The 12,936-nt window shown below is 41.8% G+C and overlaps 1 protein-coding gene across 2 annotated transcripts in view; it reads right to left on the bottom strand.

Annotated features, from left to right (window-relative positions):
* RBMS3 (RNA binding motif single stranded interacting protein 3) overlaps nucleotides 1-12,936 on the bottom strand; it is a 1,020,603-nt gene that overhangs the window by 249,650 nt on the left and 758,017 nt on the right. For both annotated transcript variants that reach the window (XM_077268961.1, XM_077268960.1), the window contains exon 6: nucleotides 9,070-9,149. In XM_077268961.1, coding sequence (XP_077125076.1) covers nucleotides 9,070-9,149 — 80 coding nt within the window. The remainder of the gene's footprint in view (nucleotides 1-9,069; nucleotides 9,150-12,936) is intronic.

Raw genomic sequence — 12,936 nt, 5'->3', positions numbered from 1 at the left:
CTCCAACAACGCTAGTTGCTGTCCGGAAGTGCTGGCTGCACAGAGCCAAACACCTCGCCAATGTGTCAGTGGGGTCCAGCACCGCCAGCTGTTCCCCTGCTGTGTAGCCGGCAACGTGTCCTGCAAAAGCCACGCAGACACAACACACCCAAAGCTGCCGCCTGTGCAGGCTTCGGCCTACACTCCCCTCCCCCTGCTCCTCCTCCTGCTGTCCCTGGGCTCTAACACACCGCCAGTTGGGGCCCTAGGAAGACAAGCTTGAATAGGTCCCCATCCGGGTTCCAGTACCGTCAGCTGGTTCTCGGCAGTGTCTTTTGCTCTTGTACCTTCTGCTCCCCATCCTGGTTCCAGTAACGTCAGCTGGTTCCGGGCAGAGCCTTTGGCTTAGGTGCCTTCCTCTGGGTATCCGAGTTCCACCAACGTCAGGTGGTCCTTGGTAGTGCTTTCAGGCACGGGTACCTCCTGCTTAGTAACCGGGTTCCAGTAACGTCAGCTGGTCCTCGGTAGTTCCATTGGCTCTTGGACCTTCGGCTACCCATCCGGGTTCCAGTACCGTCAGCTGGTTCTCGGCAGTGTCTTTTGCTCTTGTACCTTCTGCTCCCCATCCTGGTTCCAGTACCGTCAGCTGGTTCCGGGCAGAGCCTTTGGCTTAGGTGCCTCCCTCTGGGTATCCGAGTTCCACCAACGTCAGGTGGTCCTTGGTAGTGCTTTCAGGCACGGGTACCTCCTGCTTAGTAACCGGGTTCCAGTAACGTCAGCTGGTCCTCGGTAGTTCCATTGGCTCTTGGACCTTCGGGTAGCCATCCGAGTTCCAGTTCCATCAGCTGTTTCTCGGCATTTTCTCAGCCTTCTTGTACCTTCTGCTACATTTCCAAGTTCAAGACCCGAAAGACGATGACCCGGAAGACCACCCCTAAGATGATGACGACACCAGAGACGACAACCACCGAGATGACGACGACCCTGGAGACGATGACCCTGAAGACGACCCCGATGACGACGACCCCGATGACGACGACCCCGATGACGACGACCCTGGAGATGACGACCCTGGAGATGACGACGACAACCTGGAAGACCGAGAAGCAGAAGAACAAGAGGCTGCAGAACAAAGAGCAGAAGAACATTAAGCATAAGACTAAATATCAGAGCAAAAGATATTATCTAAATTATAAGCAGAAGAAGACTAAGCAGTGTATGGGGGTGAGTCCGTTCCTCCTCGTGGTGCCCCTGGATAAAGCCTGATGCTGCAGGCCAAACTGAACGCGGACAAATGTAACTGTTTTGTGACAGGCAGAACGGAAGGTGTAATCTTCAAACTTTTATAGATAACAACTACGGGAATGCCTGTCACAAATAAGAATATGATGAAGAAGTTGAATATAAAAAAGATAATAGTTAAATAAAAAGAATATGAACAATGTAAAAAAAAAAATATATATATACGTAGAAAAGAAGAAGATGAATAAGGTGAAGAAGTTGATGTCACAGAAGCTGATGATGAGGATAATGAAGAAGAAAGTGTGGGAGAAGTAAAAAATAGGGTGAAGGGCGTGGAAGTAGTGAAACATCAATATCTGACAAAATAAATAAAAAATTAACATAGTCAAATTCTTTCTAACGCCGAACGTCATAAAAAAATTAAAAATACTGCTATTCTATTTGATTGGGATAAACCACTGTGCCTTTAATGTCTCCGCCACCTCCCCCAATACATCCTACATTATTCTTAGTTGTTTTCCTTCATGTAGAATTAACCTACAAGGAAAGAAAGGGTTTATTTTAATTCCGATATTTTCGTCCCATTGACTTGCATTGGGATCGGGTATCGGTATCGGATTGGATTCCGATACTGTGACGGTATCGGCCGATACTTTCCGATACCGATACTTTCCGATATCGGAAAGTATCGCTCAACACTATTGATAAGTCTATTTCAATTGGCACTTTACAGTCTAAATTTATTCTGCCTGTAACCTTGATTTGTTCATTATCAGTTATTACCGTGGATGCCTATGTGGACTCTGGCGCCGCTCTGAGTCTTATGGATTGGTCCTTTGCCAGGCGCTGTGGGTTTGATTTAGAGCCTCTGGAAGTCCCTATACCTCTGAAGGGTATTAATTCTACGCCTTTGGCTTGTAATAAACCACAATTCTGGACGCAAGTGACTATGCGTATGACTCCAGACCATCAGGAGGTGATTCGCTTCCTTGTGTTGTACAATTTGCATGATGTTTTGGTGCTTGGATTACCATGGTTACAATCTCATAACCCAGTCCTTGACTGGAAAACAATGTCTGTGTTAAGCTGGGGATGTCGGGGGGCTCATGGGGACATACCTTTGGTTTCCATTTCGTCATCTATTCCCTCTGAGATTCCGGCATTTTTGTCTGATTATCGTGATATTTTTGAGGAGCCAAAAATTGGTTCACTCCCTCCCCACAGAGATTGTGATTGCACCATAGATCTGATTCCTGGCAGTAAATTTCCAAAGGGTTGTTTGTTTAACTTATCTGTACCTGAACATGCTGCTATGCGAGAGTATATTAAGGAGTCCCTGGAAAAGGGACATATTCGTCCTTCTTTATCTCCTTTAGGAGCTGGTTTTTTCTTTGTATCTAAAAAGGATGGCTCTCTGAGGCCTTGTATTGATTATCGACTCCTGAATAAAATTACAGTCAAATATCAGTATCCGTTGCCTTTGCTGACTGATTTGTTTGCTCGCATAAGGGGGGCTAAGCGGTTCTCTAAGATTGATCTTCGTGGGGCGTATAATTTGGTGCGAATTAAGCAGGGGGATGAGTGGAAAACCGCATTTAATACGCCTGAGGGCCATTTTGAGTATTTAGTAATGCCTTTCGGCCTTTCTAATGCACCTTCAGTCTTTCAGTCCTTAATGCATGATATTTTCCGTGAATGTTTGGATAAATTTATGATTGTGTATTTGGATGATATTTTGATTTTTTTCTGATGACTTGGAGTCTCATGTTCAACAGGTCAGGAGGGTTTTTCAGGTTTTGCGGGATAATTCTTTGTGTGTAAAGGGTTCAAAGTGTGTTTTTGGGGTTCAAAAGATTTCCTTTTTGGGGTACATTTTTTCCCCTTCTTCTATTGAGATGGACCCTGTCAAGGTTCGGGCTATTTGTGACTGGACGCAGCCTACTTCTCTTAAGAGTCTTCAGAAATTCTTGGGCTTTGCTAATTTTTATCGTCGATTTATAACTGGTTTTTCTGGCGTTGCTAAACCTCTGACGGATTTGACCAAGAAGGGTGCTGATGTTGCCAATTGGTCCCCTGCTGCTGTGGAGGCCTTTCGGGAGCTTAAGCGCCGCTTTTTGTCTGCCCCTGTGTTGCGCCAGCCTGATGTTTCTCTTCCCTTTCAGGTTGAGGTCGATGCTTCCGAGATCGGAGCGGGGGCGGTTTTGTCGCAGAAAAGTTCCGACTGCTCAGTGATGAGACCTTGTGCGTTCTTTTCTCGAAAATTTTCGGCCGCCGAGTGAAACTATGATGTTGGTAATCGGGAGCTTTTGGCCATGAAGTGGGCATTTGAGGAGTGGCGTCATTGGCTTGAGGGTGCCAGACATCAGGTGGTAGTTTTGACTGATCACAAGAATCTGATTTATCTAGAGTCTGCCAGGCGCCTGAATCCTAGACAGGCACGATGGTCGTTGTTTTTTTTCTCGGTTTAATTTTGTGGTTTCATACTTACCAGGTTCTAAAAATGTTAAGGCAGATGCTCTTTCTAGGAGTTTTGAGCCTGACTCTCCTGGGGATTCTGAACCTGCTGGTGTCCTTAAGGATGGGGTTGTTTTGTCTGCTGTCTCCCCAGATCTGCGACGTGCTTTGCAAGAATTTCAGGAGGATAGACCTGATCGTTGTCCGCCTGGTAGACTGTTTGTTCCTGATGATTGGACCAGTAGAGTCATCTCGGAAGTTCATTCTTCTTCGCTGGCAGGTCATCCTGGAATTTTTGGTACCAGAGATTTGGTGGCTAGATCCTTCTGGTGGCCTTCCCTGTCTCGGGATGTGCGTGTTTTTGTGCAGTCTTGTGATGTGTGTGCTCGGGCCAAGCCTTGTTGTTCTAGGGCTAGTGGGTTATTGTTGCCCTTGCCTGTTCCGAAGAGGCCTTGGACGCACATCTCTATGGACTTTATTTCTGATCTCCCTGTTTCTCAGAAGATGTCTGTCATCTGGGTGGTGTGTGACCGTTTTTCTAAAATGGTTCATTTGGTACCATTGCCTAAGTTGCCTTCCTCATCTGAGTTGGTTCCTCTATTTTTTCAAAATGTGGTTCGCTTGCATGGTATTCCGGAAAACATCGTTTCTGACAGGGGAACCCAGTTCGTGTCTAGATTTTGGTGGGCATTCTGTGCCAGGTTGGGCATTGATTTGTCTTTTTCATCTGCATTCCATCCTCAGACTAATGGCCAGACGGAGCGAACTAATCAAACTTTGGAGACTTATTTGAGGTGTTTTGTGTCTGCGGATCAGGATGACTGGTTTGCCTTTTTGCCGTTGGCAGAATTTGCTCTTAATAATCGGGCTAGTTCTGCCACTTTGGTTTCTCCTTTCTTTTGCAATTCAGGGTTTCATCCTCGTTTTTCATCTGGTCAGGTGGAATCTTCGGATTGTCCTGGAGTGGATGCGGTGGTGGATCGGTTGCATCAGATTTGGGGACAAGTGGTGGACAATTTGAAGTTGTCCCAGGAGAGGACTCAGCAGTTTGCTAACCGCCGTCATCGTGTTGGTCCTCGCCTTCGTGTTGGGGACTTGGTGTGGTTGTCTTCCCATTTTGTCCCTATGAGGGTTTCTTCTCCTAAGTTTAAGCCTCGGTTCATCGGTCCTTATAGGATTTTGGAGATACTTAACCCTGTGTCCTTTCGTTTGGACCTCCCGGCATCTTTCGCTATCCATAATGTATTCCATCGGTCGTTGTTGCGGAGATATGAGGTACCGGTGGTTCCTTCTACTGAACCTCCTGCTCCTGTGCTGGTGGAGGGTGAATTGGAGTACGTTGTAGAGAAGATCTTGGATTCCCGTATTTCCAGACGGAGACTTCAATATCTGGTTAAATGGAAGGGCTATGGTCAGGAAGATAATTCTTGGGTAACTGCCTCTGATGTTCATGCCTCGGATTTGGTTCGTGCCTTTCATAGGGCTCATCCAGATCGCCCTGGTGGTTCTCGTGAGGGTTCGGTGCCCCCTCCTTAAGGGGGGGTACTGTTGTGAATCCGCTTTTTGGGCTCCCCTGGTGGTTGCTGGTGGTACTGGTGACTTGTGTGTGCTTTGCTGTCTCTGTTCACCTGCTCCCATCAGTGTTTGGGAGTTTCCTATTTAGCCTTGCTCTCCAGTCATTTCATTGCCGGTCATCATTGTAACCAGAGCCTTCGGTTGCATGTTCCTGCTACTAGTCTGCTGATCAGCTAAGTGGACTTTGTCCTTTTGTTTTGTATCTTTTGTCCAGTTTGCAGTTTTTGTTATTCTCTGTAGCTGGAAGCTCTTGCGGGCTGAAATTGCCACTCCTGTGTCATGAGTTGACACAGGAGTCTTAAAGTAATTTCAGGATGGTTTTTTGAAAGGGTTTTCAGTTGACCGTGAAGTCCTCTTTTGTATCCTTCTGCTATCTAGTAAGTGGACCTCTCTTTGCTAAATCTACTTTCATACTGTGTATGTCTTTTCCTCTTAAACTCACCGTTATTACATGTGGGGGGCTGCTATCATCTTTTGGGGTATTTCCCTAGATGTAAGCCAGGTCTGTTCCTTCCTCTACCAGGCGTAGTTAGTCCTCCGGCTGGCGCGTGGCATTTAGGAAGTCGTAGGTATGCTCCCTGGCTACTATTAGTTGTGTTGTAGATTTAGCTCACGGTCAGCTCGAGATTCCATCACCCAGAGCTCGTCCGTGATTTTTGTGTTTTGATGTTTCCCTGCCATTGGGAATCATGACACAGGACACCATGGGGTCACAGCTGATTCTTTCTCTGGCATAAAACAAGTTTTTACACAGGTAGGAAGTGTTATCCTTACCAAACCAGCAGCTTCGATCCCATGCTGTCCTATATGTATACTCTCTTTTGCTTCCTCCCCTGGCCAGGAGCTGTGGTATGATCAGACCATGCTCTTGCATATTTAGTCACGGCCATTACACAGTACACAGTAGGTCATATTAATAAGATTATCTAAGCACAGGAGAAAATGGTTTAACACATCCAATTGTGAAACATATTTTTCTTCTAGGATTTAAAAATGAAAGTGTAGTTTCTTTATGGGACAACATCTTTCATGTTATTTGCATATGACATCTGTGACACTAGTCACTACTCACGGACAGACTATGATGCAGAGAAGTCAGACGTTCCAACGTCAGTACAAAGAGAGCATGTACAAAACCAAGGGAAAAGACAAAGGCGTATGTAAGGCGGGTCAAAATGCTACAAAATAGTGGATGAAGGCAAAAGGACAAGACAAAGGGATAGTCAGAACATGGTCCAAGGGTAAGGCAGCGGAAGAGCAAAACTCAGATCAACAGAATCAGGCAATCACTAACAAACTATGTCTGGCAGGGATCAGAGGCAAACAGATCTGTTAAATAGCTTGAGCAATCTCCAGAACAGAGAACAGCTAGAGAAAGTTCTGCACCTCTCAGTCCCAGATTGGACAGATGGACCGTCAATCAAAGCACCAACAGCTTAGCATGCCCTACACAAGACTGGACAGCTGAGCTGTCAATGAAAACATGGACAACTCAGCTTGACCCAGTTTCAAAAGGACAGCAAAACAATCACTCACTGAGTGGAGGAATAATGACAACGTATATTTCAGGAGACACTGCATTCCTCTACTACATCCAATGGGTCGCTTCTGCCATGATTAATGGACATTTCCACTCTCTCTGAATCCCTAGAAAGCCCAGTGATGCTATTCCTTTAAATACTGGTACAAGTAATTTTTTTCCTTTTTTCGTCTGACAAGGTCGTTTCACGCATATCCTATTCTACCATGATGAAGAGTATATTACCTGAAATTTTGCTATACTTCACCTTTCAGTGTAATATTTTTTTATATGAGAGAAGAAAAATAAAAAGCATTCAAATAAACTCTCCCTTTTGTGCCTTTTCTTGGTGTTCTATGTCTCTATACTCTAACTTTAGTAAATGCCAGCGTTTATTATTCTATTTTTTTTATCTAGTTGTTTTTGCCTAATTCATCACTGGAGACTTTTCAAAATGTTGCTATTATGTTTTCTTTTTGTAATTTTGCTCCAGTACTTTAGTGTAGTCCAAAATGTGTCATATTATCATTTTTTTCTTCCACAATTGAAGCTTAACATGAAGCATTTTAGGGTTAATTTGAAGTACAATGCCACTTTTTATTCTAGGAAAGTATAACAGAGGAAAAAATAAGAATCTTAGAATGTGTGACAATTCATTAATCAATTTTGATTTATTTGGTGCATAATCTGCTAGTGCAACAAGAAAGATAAGACAAAATAATGGTGAAAAAAAAGCAAAATATGATTCGAAGGCTGAGACTTTCTCAAGGTATTAGGCTAAGATATATTTGAATACATATTGTCTCCACTCATTTACATGAATTCTATGATGATTGATGACTTCTGAGGTGACTACTTAAGAAAGTATCGAAATGAAGGAATAATAGAACAAACTGTTTTGATGAAAATTGCCTTGCTCAATTGTTTTACCACATTCTAATGCACCATATATGACACGTCATCATCTGCAGTTTAAACACTGAATTTTCTAAATGCTCAAAGAAGAGCAAAATTGGAATAAAAAGCACATACATTTCATGCAGGATGGTGTTAGAGGACTGGCTCCTCAGGGGCGGGTTTACAGGCTTCAAGTCACAAGCATCTTTTACTGCACATCCACAGCTTGTAGTGTAATGACAGTTACCCTAATTGAATACTACATTTTAAAGCAATAGAGTGCTAATAAATCACATAAAAGATCAAATTTATTTTGAAAATAAAGAGGAAGAATTATTATGTACTAGGTGTATTAGGGCCCATTTAGACAAACCTACCTCTGGCATTAAATAACTGCAACTGACTAAATACAAGCCAATTTGTGTTAGTAAATAAAGGCTGATCAGTATTTTATATGCAAAGAACAATCGTTAGTATTCACATAGAATAACTTCGTAATCAGCCACACAACCCTTCTTTACCCAGGATGACGTGCTGTTGTCAACGACTATTTCGATGCAGGTATGAACAATCCAAATAACAAATGAGTGTTTTTTCTTTCATTCATCAAATGATTGCTAGCATGTTTCCTCAAGCTTATAGTAGGTAAAGGAGCATTCTAATGAAAACCTGTTAACGATTATCAGCTCATCTAAATGGGAATATAGTCCTACTCTGTTATGTTTTAAAAATGAAAAATATGCAATCTAACTGAGCATTTCTAGCAGTCATCGCATCTGCCATTGGGTCCGTTAGTTGAATAGTCAAACTTTCTATGTTAAAAGTGTTATACAAGTGATATGTCAGTGAGATTGCGTGCAAAGTAAATATGGAGAAGATAAGTGAAGGAGGAAGACAGGAACAGTAAAGGGGCAAGCTAATAATTAGACCATTTTACCTTTGTGGCCAAGGTGGGGGGTGCTTTTCCAAAATTTGGCAACTAGCCGAATGATTTAATTTACAGCTCTTAATTAGCATAGTAAGACATATTCAATATAATTAATTTTGTTCCTAAGTTGACAATAAAGTTAAAAAGGTTCCCTGTATCTGAAATTTGCAGATGATTTGCCTTGTGTTGAATTTTTGTTTTTATAAATCCTTTTTTTTTCAGTTGTGCTATCATTCATAGAATGTTATACACTAGGTTCCCACTTGTATAACAAAGACTTTTAGAGTCAGGTTCCAAAATATAGGACCACTAAATACAAATTTCTCCATAAAGCTACTGTTACCCTATGATCCTAAGCAAATCAGCCCACTGATCTCAGAAACATGGGACTGGGCACAAATAGTAGTTGTTATGTAGGCCGTAAGGCATTATTCTTAACTGTACTGTATTTTTCTTTATCATGTTTCTCACCCACCTGGTACACCCGGTGGTGTTTTTAAATATTTTCCATTGAAATGTTGAATAACCACTTCACATTTTTCTGTCGATTCCATTCTGTAAAAGAAAATGAGTTTCTATAATACTTTTCTCCCATAAATACATAGCTCTCAAAGCTTCCTCTCATATCTAATAAAAAATCGTTATGCTACTAAGTACAAATGCTGATAAAACCTCAACAGCAGCTTGAAGACGGGATGCCATTATAGTTTATAACAACGCAAATCAAAAGAAGATTGAACATACTTTAACATGAACATGTAGCTCTATTTCTACTTTTCTCTTGCGTTGATCTGCAAGTAATGCACTGATATGTGTCCTCCACAAATGCTACTATTTTTCAATTTGACTTTGTAGAGAGTACACTAAGTGACTGTCTCAGGCTAGTCTTTGGAGACTATTGTCTCTAAAAGTCTAAGTAGAATGAAGATCTGCCTTCTGTAGCTGCAGGCGCTTGGTGTCAAACAGTGTTATGCTGCATCAAACAGTGGTGACAATTTCATTTTAATACACTGGGTGCATTTTAACAAGCAAAGGCAGTCCCAGAAAATAATACAGTATGGGAGCTGCCAAGACTAAAAACCTCAATAAGTATTGTCCTTTGAAGGCAAGAATAAAGAAATCAAGTGAGCAAAGAGTAGAAACTGTGCCGTCACTTGAGAAGCAATATTGGATAGAAAATGCCCATTTACTTCTTGGGTTTCACAATTGTGGTCTCAGCACTCCATTATTATCAATTGATGTTTCCGCACTCATTTTATCTGAAAATGCTAAGTTTTGCCCAACACAAAAATAAAAATATAGTAATTTGTTTTTCTAATAAGTCTTTAAAAGGTTTTCATACTGTAAGAAAGCATACCTTGATAAAATTATTTTTTTAATTATTACATAATTTTACGTTTTTATTATGTTTTCTGTTTCAATTTTTATCATGACTAATAGGTGTCCTGAACCTGCGTCCATGTGTTGTCTTTTAACCTCTTCCCAACATAGGACAAATTAGCATTTTCTATGTCTGATTCGGGTATTTGAAGTGGGCTATGAATCATAAGTGACAGATAGCAGTTGTATTATCTAGAGGGGATCTGCCCATAGCAGCAGTAACCAGAGCTAACTCCGATCACTACTGTTCAATCATTTAGATGCCGCTGTCCATGTAATTTCCTGTTTCCTGCCAAGTTCCATGTGGGGAATAAGGCACGGGCTCAGGAACTGAGCACTCTGCATACTAGGCAGACACAGTCTATGTTAAACAGCCGCCATCTCCGTGTAACAGCAGAAACCAAAACTAATTCCAATTGCTGCTGTTAACCATTTAGATGCCATTGTCAGTTACTGGCAGTGGCTTGTAAATGGCATCTATTCCCTTCCGATGCGATAAGAGGCAGACATACCACTGATGCAACCTTTGCAGCCACTTAGGGCCCAACAGCTAAGGGGGCCCATTCCCATCTCCAAAGCAGGTGAAATTATGCATTATTGGACTGTAAAGGGCCCATATAATGTAGTTGCACAGGGTCCTCTTCTGTCTGTGTCTGCTAGTAGATTCGAGGGGTTAGCAAGGCAACTGAGGGCCTTCTGAAGGCCCACAAGGTTGCCATCTTGGTCTTCCCATGAAGGTAAAACTGAGGCTGGAGAATATCAGAGGAGAACATCAGTTTCGTTATATACTGCAATGCTATAGTATTATAGTATATGGCATGAGTGAAGAAACAATCACTTTTCAAGTTCCCTATAAGGACTAAAAATTAAAGTGTAAATAAAAACAATTGTAAAAATTTAAAAAAGTTTGAAAAAGAAAAGGTTTTCACTAAAATATAATGAACTAATTTTGTGTTTTAAAAATTAAAATATTTATTGTCTGTAAATGTCCAATTGAGACACCAATCCTCAAAAAATGCAATAAAATACATGTACCTAAAAATGATATTAGCAAAACTAAAGCTTAGTGCACAAAACACATAAAAAAAGAAGCTCGCACACAGATCTATTGATGGAAAAATAAAAAAGCTACAGGTCTCAGAAAATGGCAACCATAATATTTTTAAAGTTCAAAAATATTTGTAACCACTTAAAAAACCTACAACTCGTGCCACAAAATAAAAAACAAGCCTTAATATGGCTATGAAAATTTGTCAGGTATTGAAAGGGTTAAAATGGTATTCTCAACTTTGCAATTTATACCCTATAAATTGGTAGTAAATAATTTCCTGATTACTGGAGGTCCAACTGTTGAGACAAAATAGATTGTTCTCCTCGGTCGCCAATTGACTCTTAGGGTACTGTTTCACAGTGGCACTTTTGTCGCTACGACGGTACAATCCGTGACGTTCCAGCGATATCCATACGATATCGCTGTGTCTGACACGCAGCAGCGATCAGGGACCCTGCTGAGAATCGTACGTCGTAGCAGATCGTTTGGAACTTTCTTTCGTCGCTGGATCTCCCGCTGTCATCGTTGGATCGGTGTGTGTGACACCGATCCAACGATGCGTTCGCTTGTAACCAGGGTAAACATCGGGTTACTAAGCGCAGGGCCGCGCTTAGTAACCCGATGTTTACCCTGGTTATCATCGTAAAAGTAAAAAAAAAAAAAACAGTACATACTCACATTCCGGTGTCCGTCAGGTCCCTTGCAGTCTGCTTCCCGCTCTAACTGACTGCCGGCCGGAAAGTAAGAGCAGAGCACAGGGGTGACGTCACCGCTGTGATCTGCTTTACTTTACGGCCGGGAGTCAGTCAGAGCGGGAAGCAGACTGCAAGGACCTGACGGACACTGGAATGTGAGTATGTACTGTTTGTTTTTTTTTTACTTTTACGATGGTAACCAGGGTAAACATCGGGTTACTAAGCGCGGCCCTGCGCTTAGTAACCCGATGTTTACCCTGGTTACCCGGGGCCTTCGGCATCGTTGGTCGCTGGAGAGCTGTCTGTGTGACAGCCCTCCAGCGACCACACATTGATTTTCCAACCATCACGGCCAGGTCGTATCGCTGGTCGTGATCGTTGGAAAGTTGCAGAGTGTGACAGTACCCTTAGTGTCTGGCATCTGATATTTAGCAACCGGATCACTCCGGTATGCAGCATGTTCTCTGGATATACAATGGCTTAGGATCTCATGTCCTTGACGAACCACTATAAATATAATTGATGGTCATTAAGTGGTCAAAATATTTGCACAAATTAAATGTTACCTGAAATTATTGTGTGGACAGACTAACGAAAGTTCCGACTGCTAAACACATATCGATGACATTGGAGAGACCAGATTTCTCCTTTTGGAGAAGTGCTAATTTGCGCAATGTAAATTAGATATGTAACGGGAAATTGTAATCATTTATTTAATTTTGTACTACACTTCTTAATTTCACCTGTGCATTTTAATGAAAATACTTGTTCGTGAATATTAATTAGGGTCATTCCTCAATGTCCAGCTTTTCCTACTTGCTGAACACTAACTACTCTGTCATGTGAACTCATTAAATCTCATCTTTGTTTTAATGATTTCTTTAAAGGTCTTAACATAAATCCTGCTCTTTGCATATATCAGATCACACAAATGTAATTGTGCATTAAAAAGCTCTTTGAATATTTCTCTTGCGTTTTTCTTACACGCAGCCAACTCTAACACGAAATGTCACGTTTTGAGCACAGCATGGCACAAATTAATCAGACTATTTGGAGTTGAAATGTGTTCCTTTGTGCTAAAGATACTACAATATTACAAGTCTTTGTAGGTTGGATAACCTACTGTAAGATATTCAGCAAGATTTTAACTCCTTCACGACCTATGAGGTATACAGTAGGTATGTCATAGGTTGTGTATCCTTTAAAGCTCTGCTAT

This window comes from Ranitomeya variabilis, chromosome 6 (assembly GCF_051348905.1).
Source record: "Ranitomeya variabilis isolate aRanVar5 chromosome 6, aRanVar5.hap1, whole genome shotgun sequence".
NCBI lineage: Eukaryota > Metazoa > Chordata > Amphibia > Anura > Dendrobatidae > Ranitomeya > Ranitomeya variabilis.
This window is presented reverse-complemented; position numbering and strand designations above follow the sequence as displayed.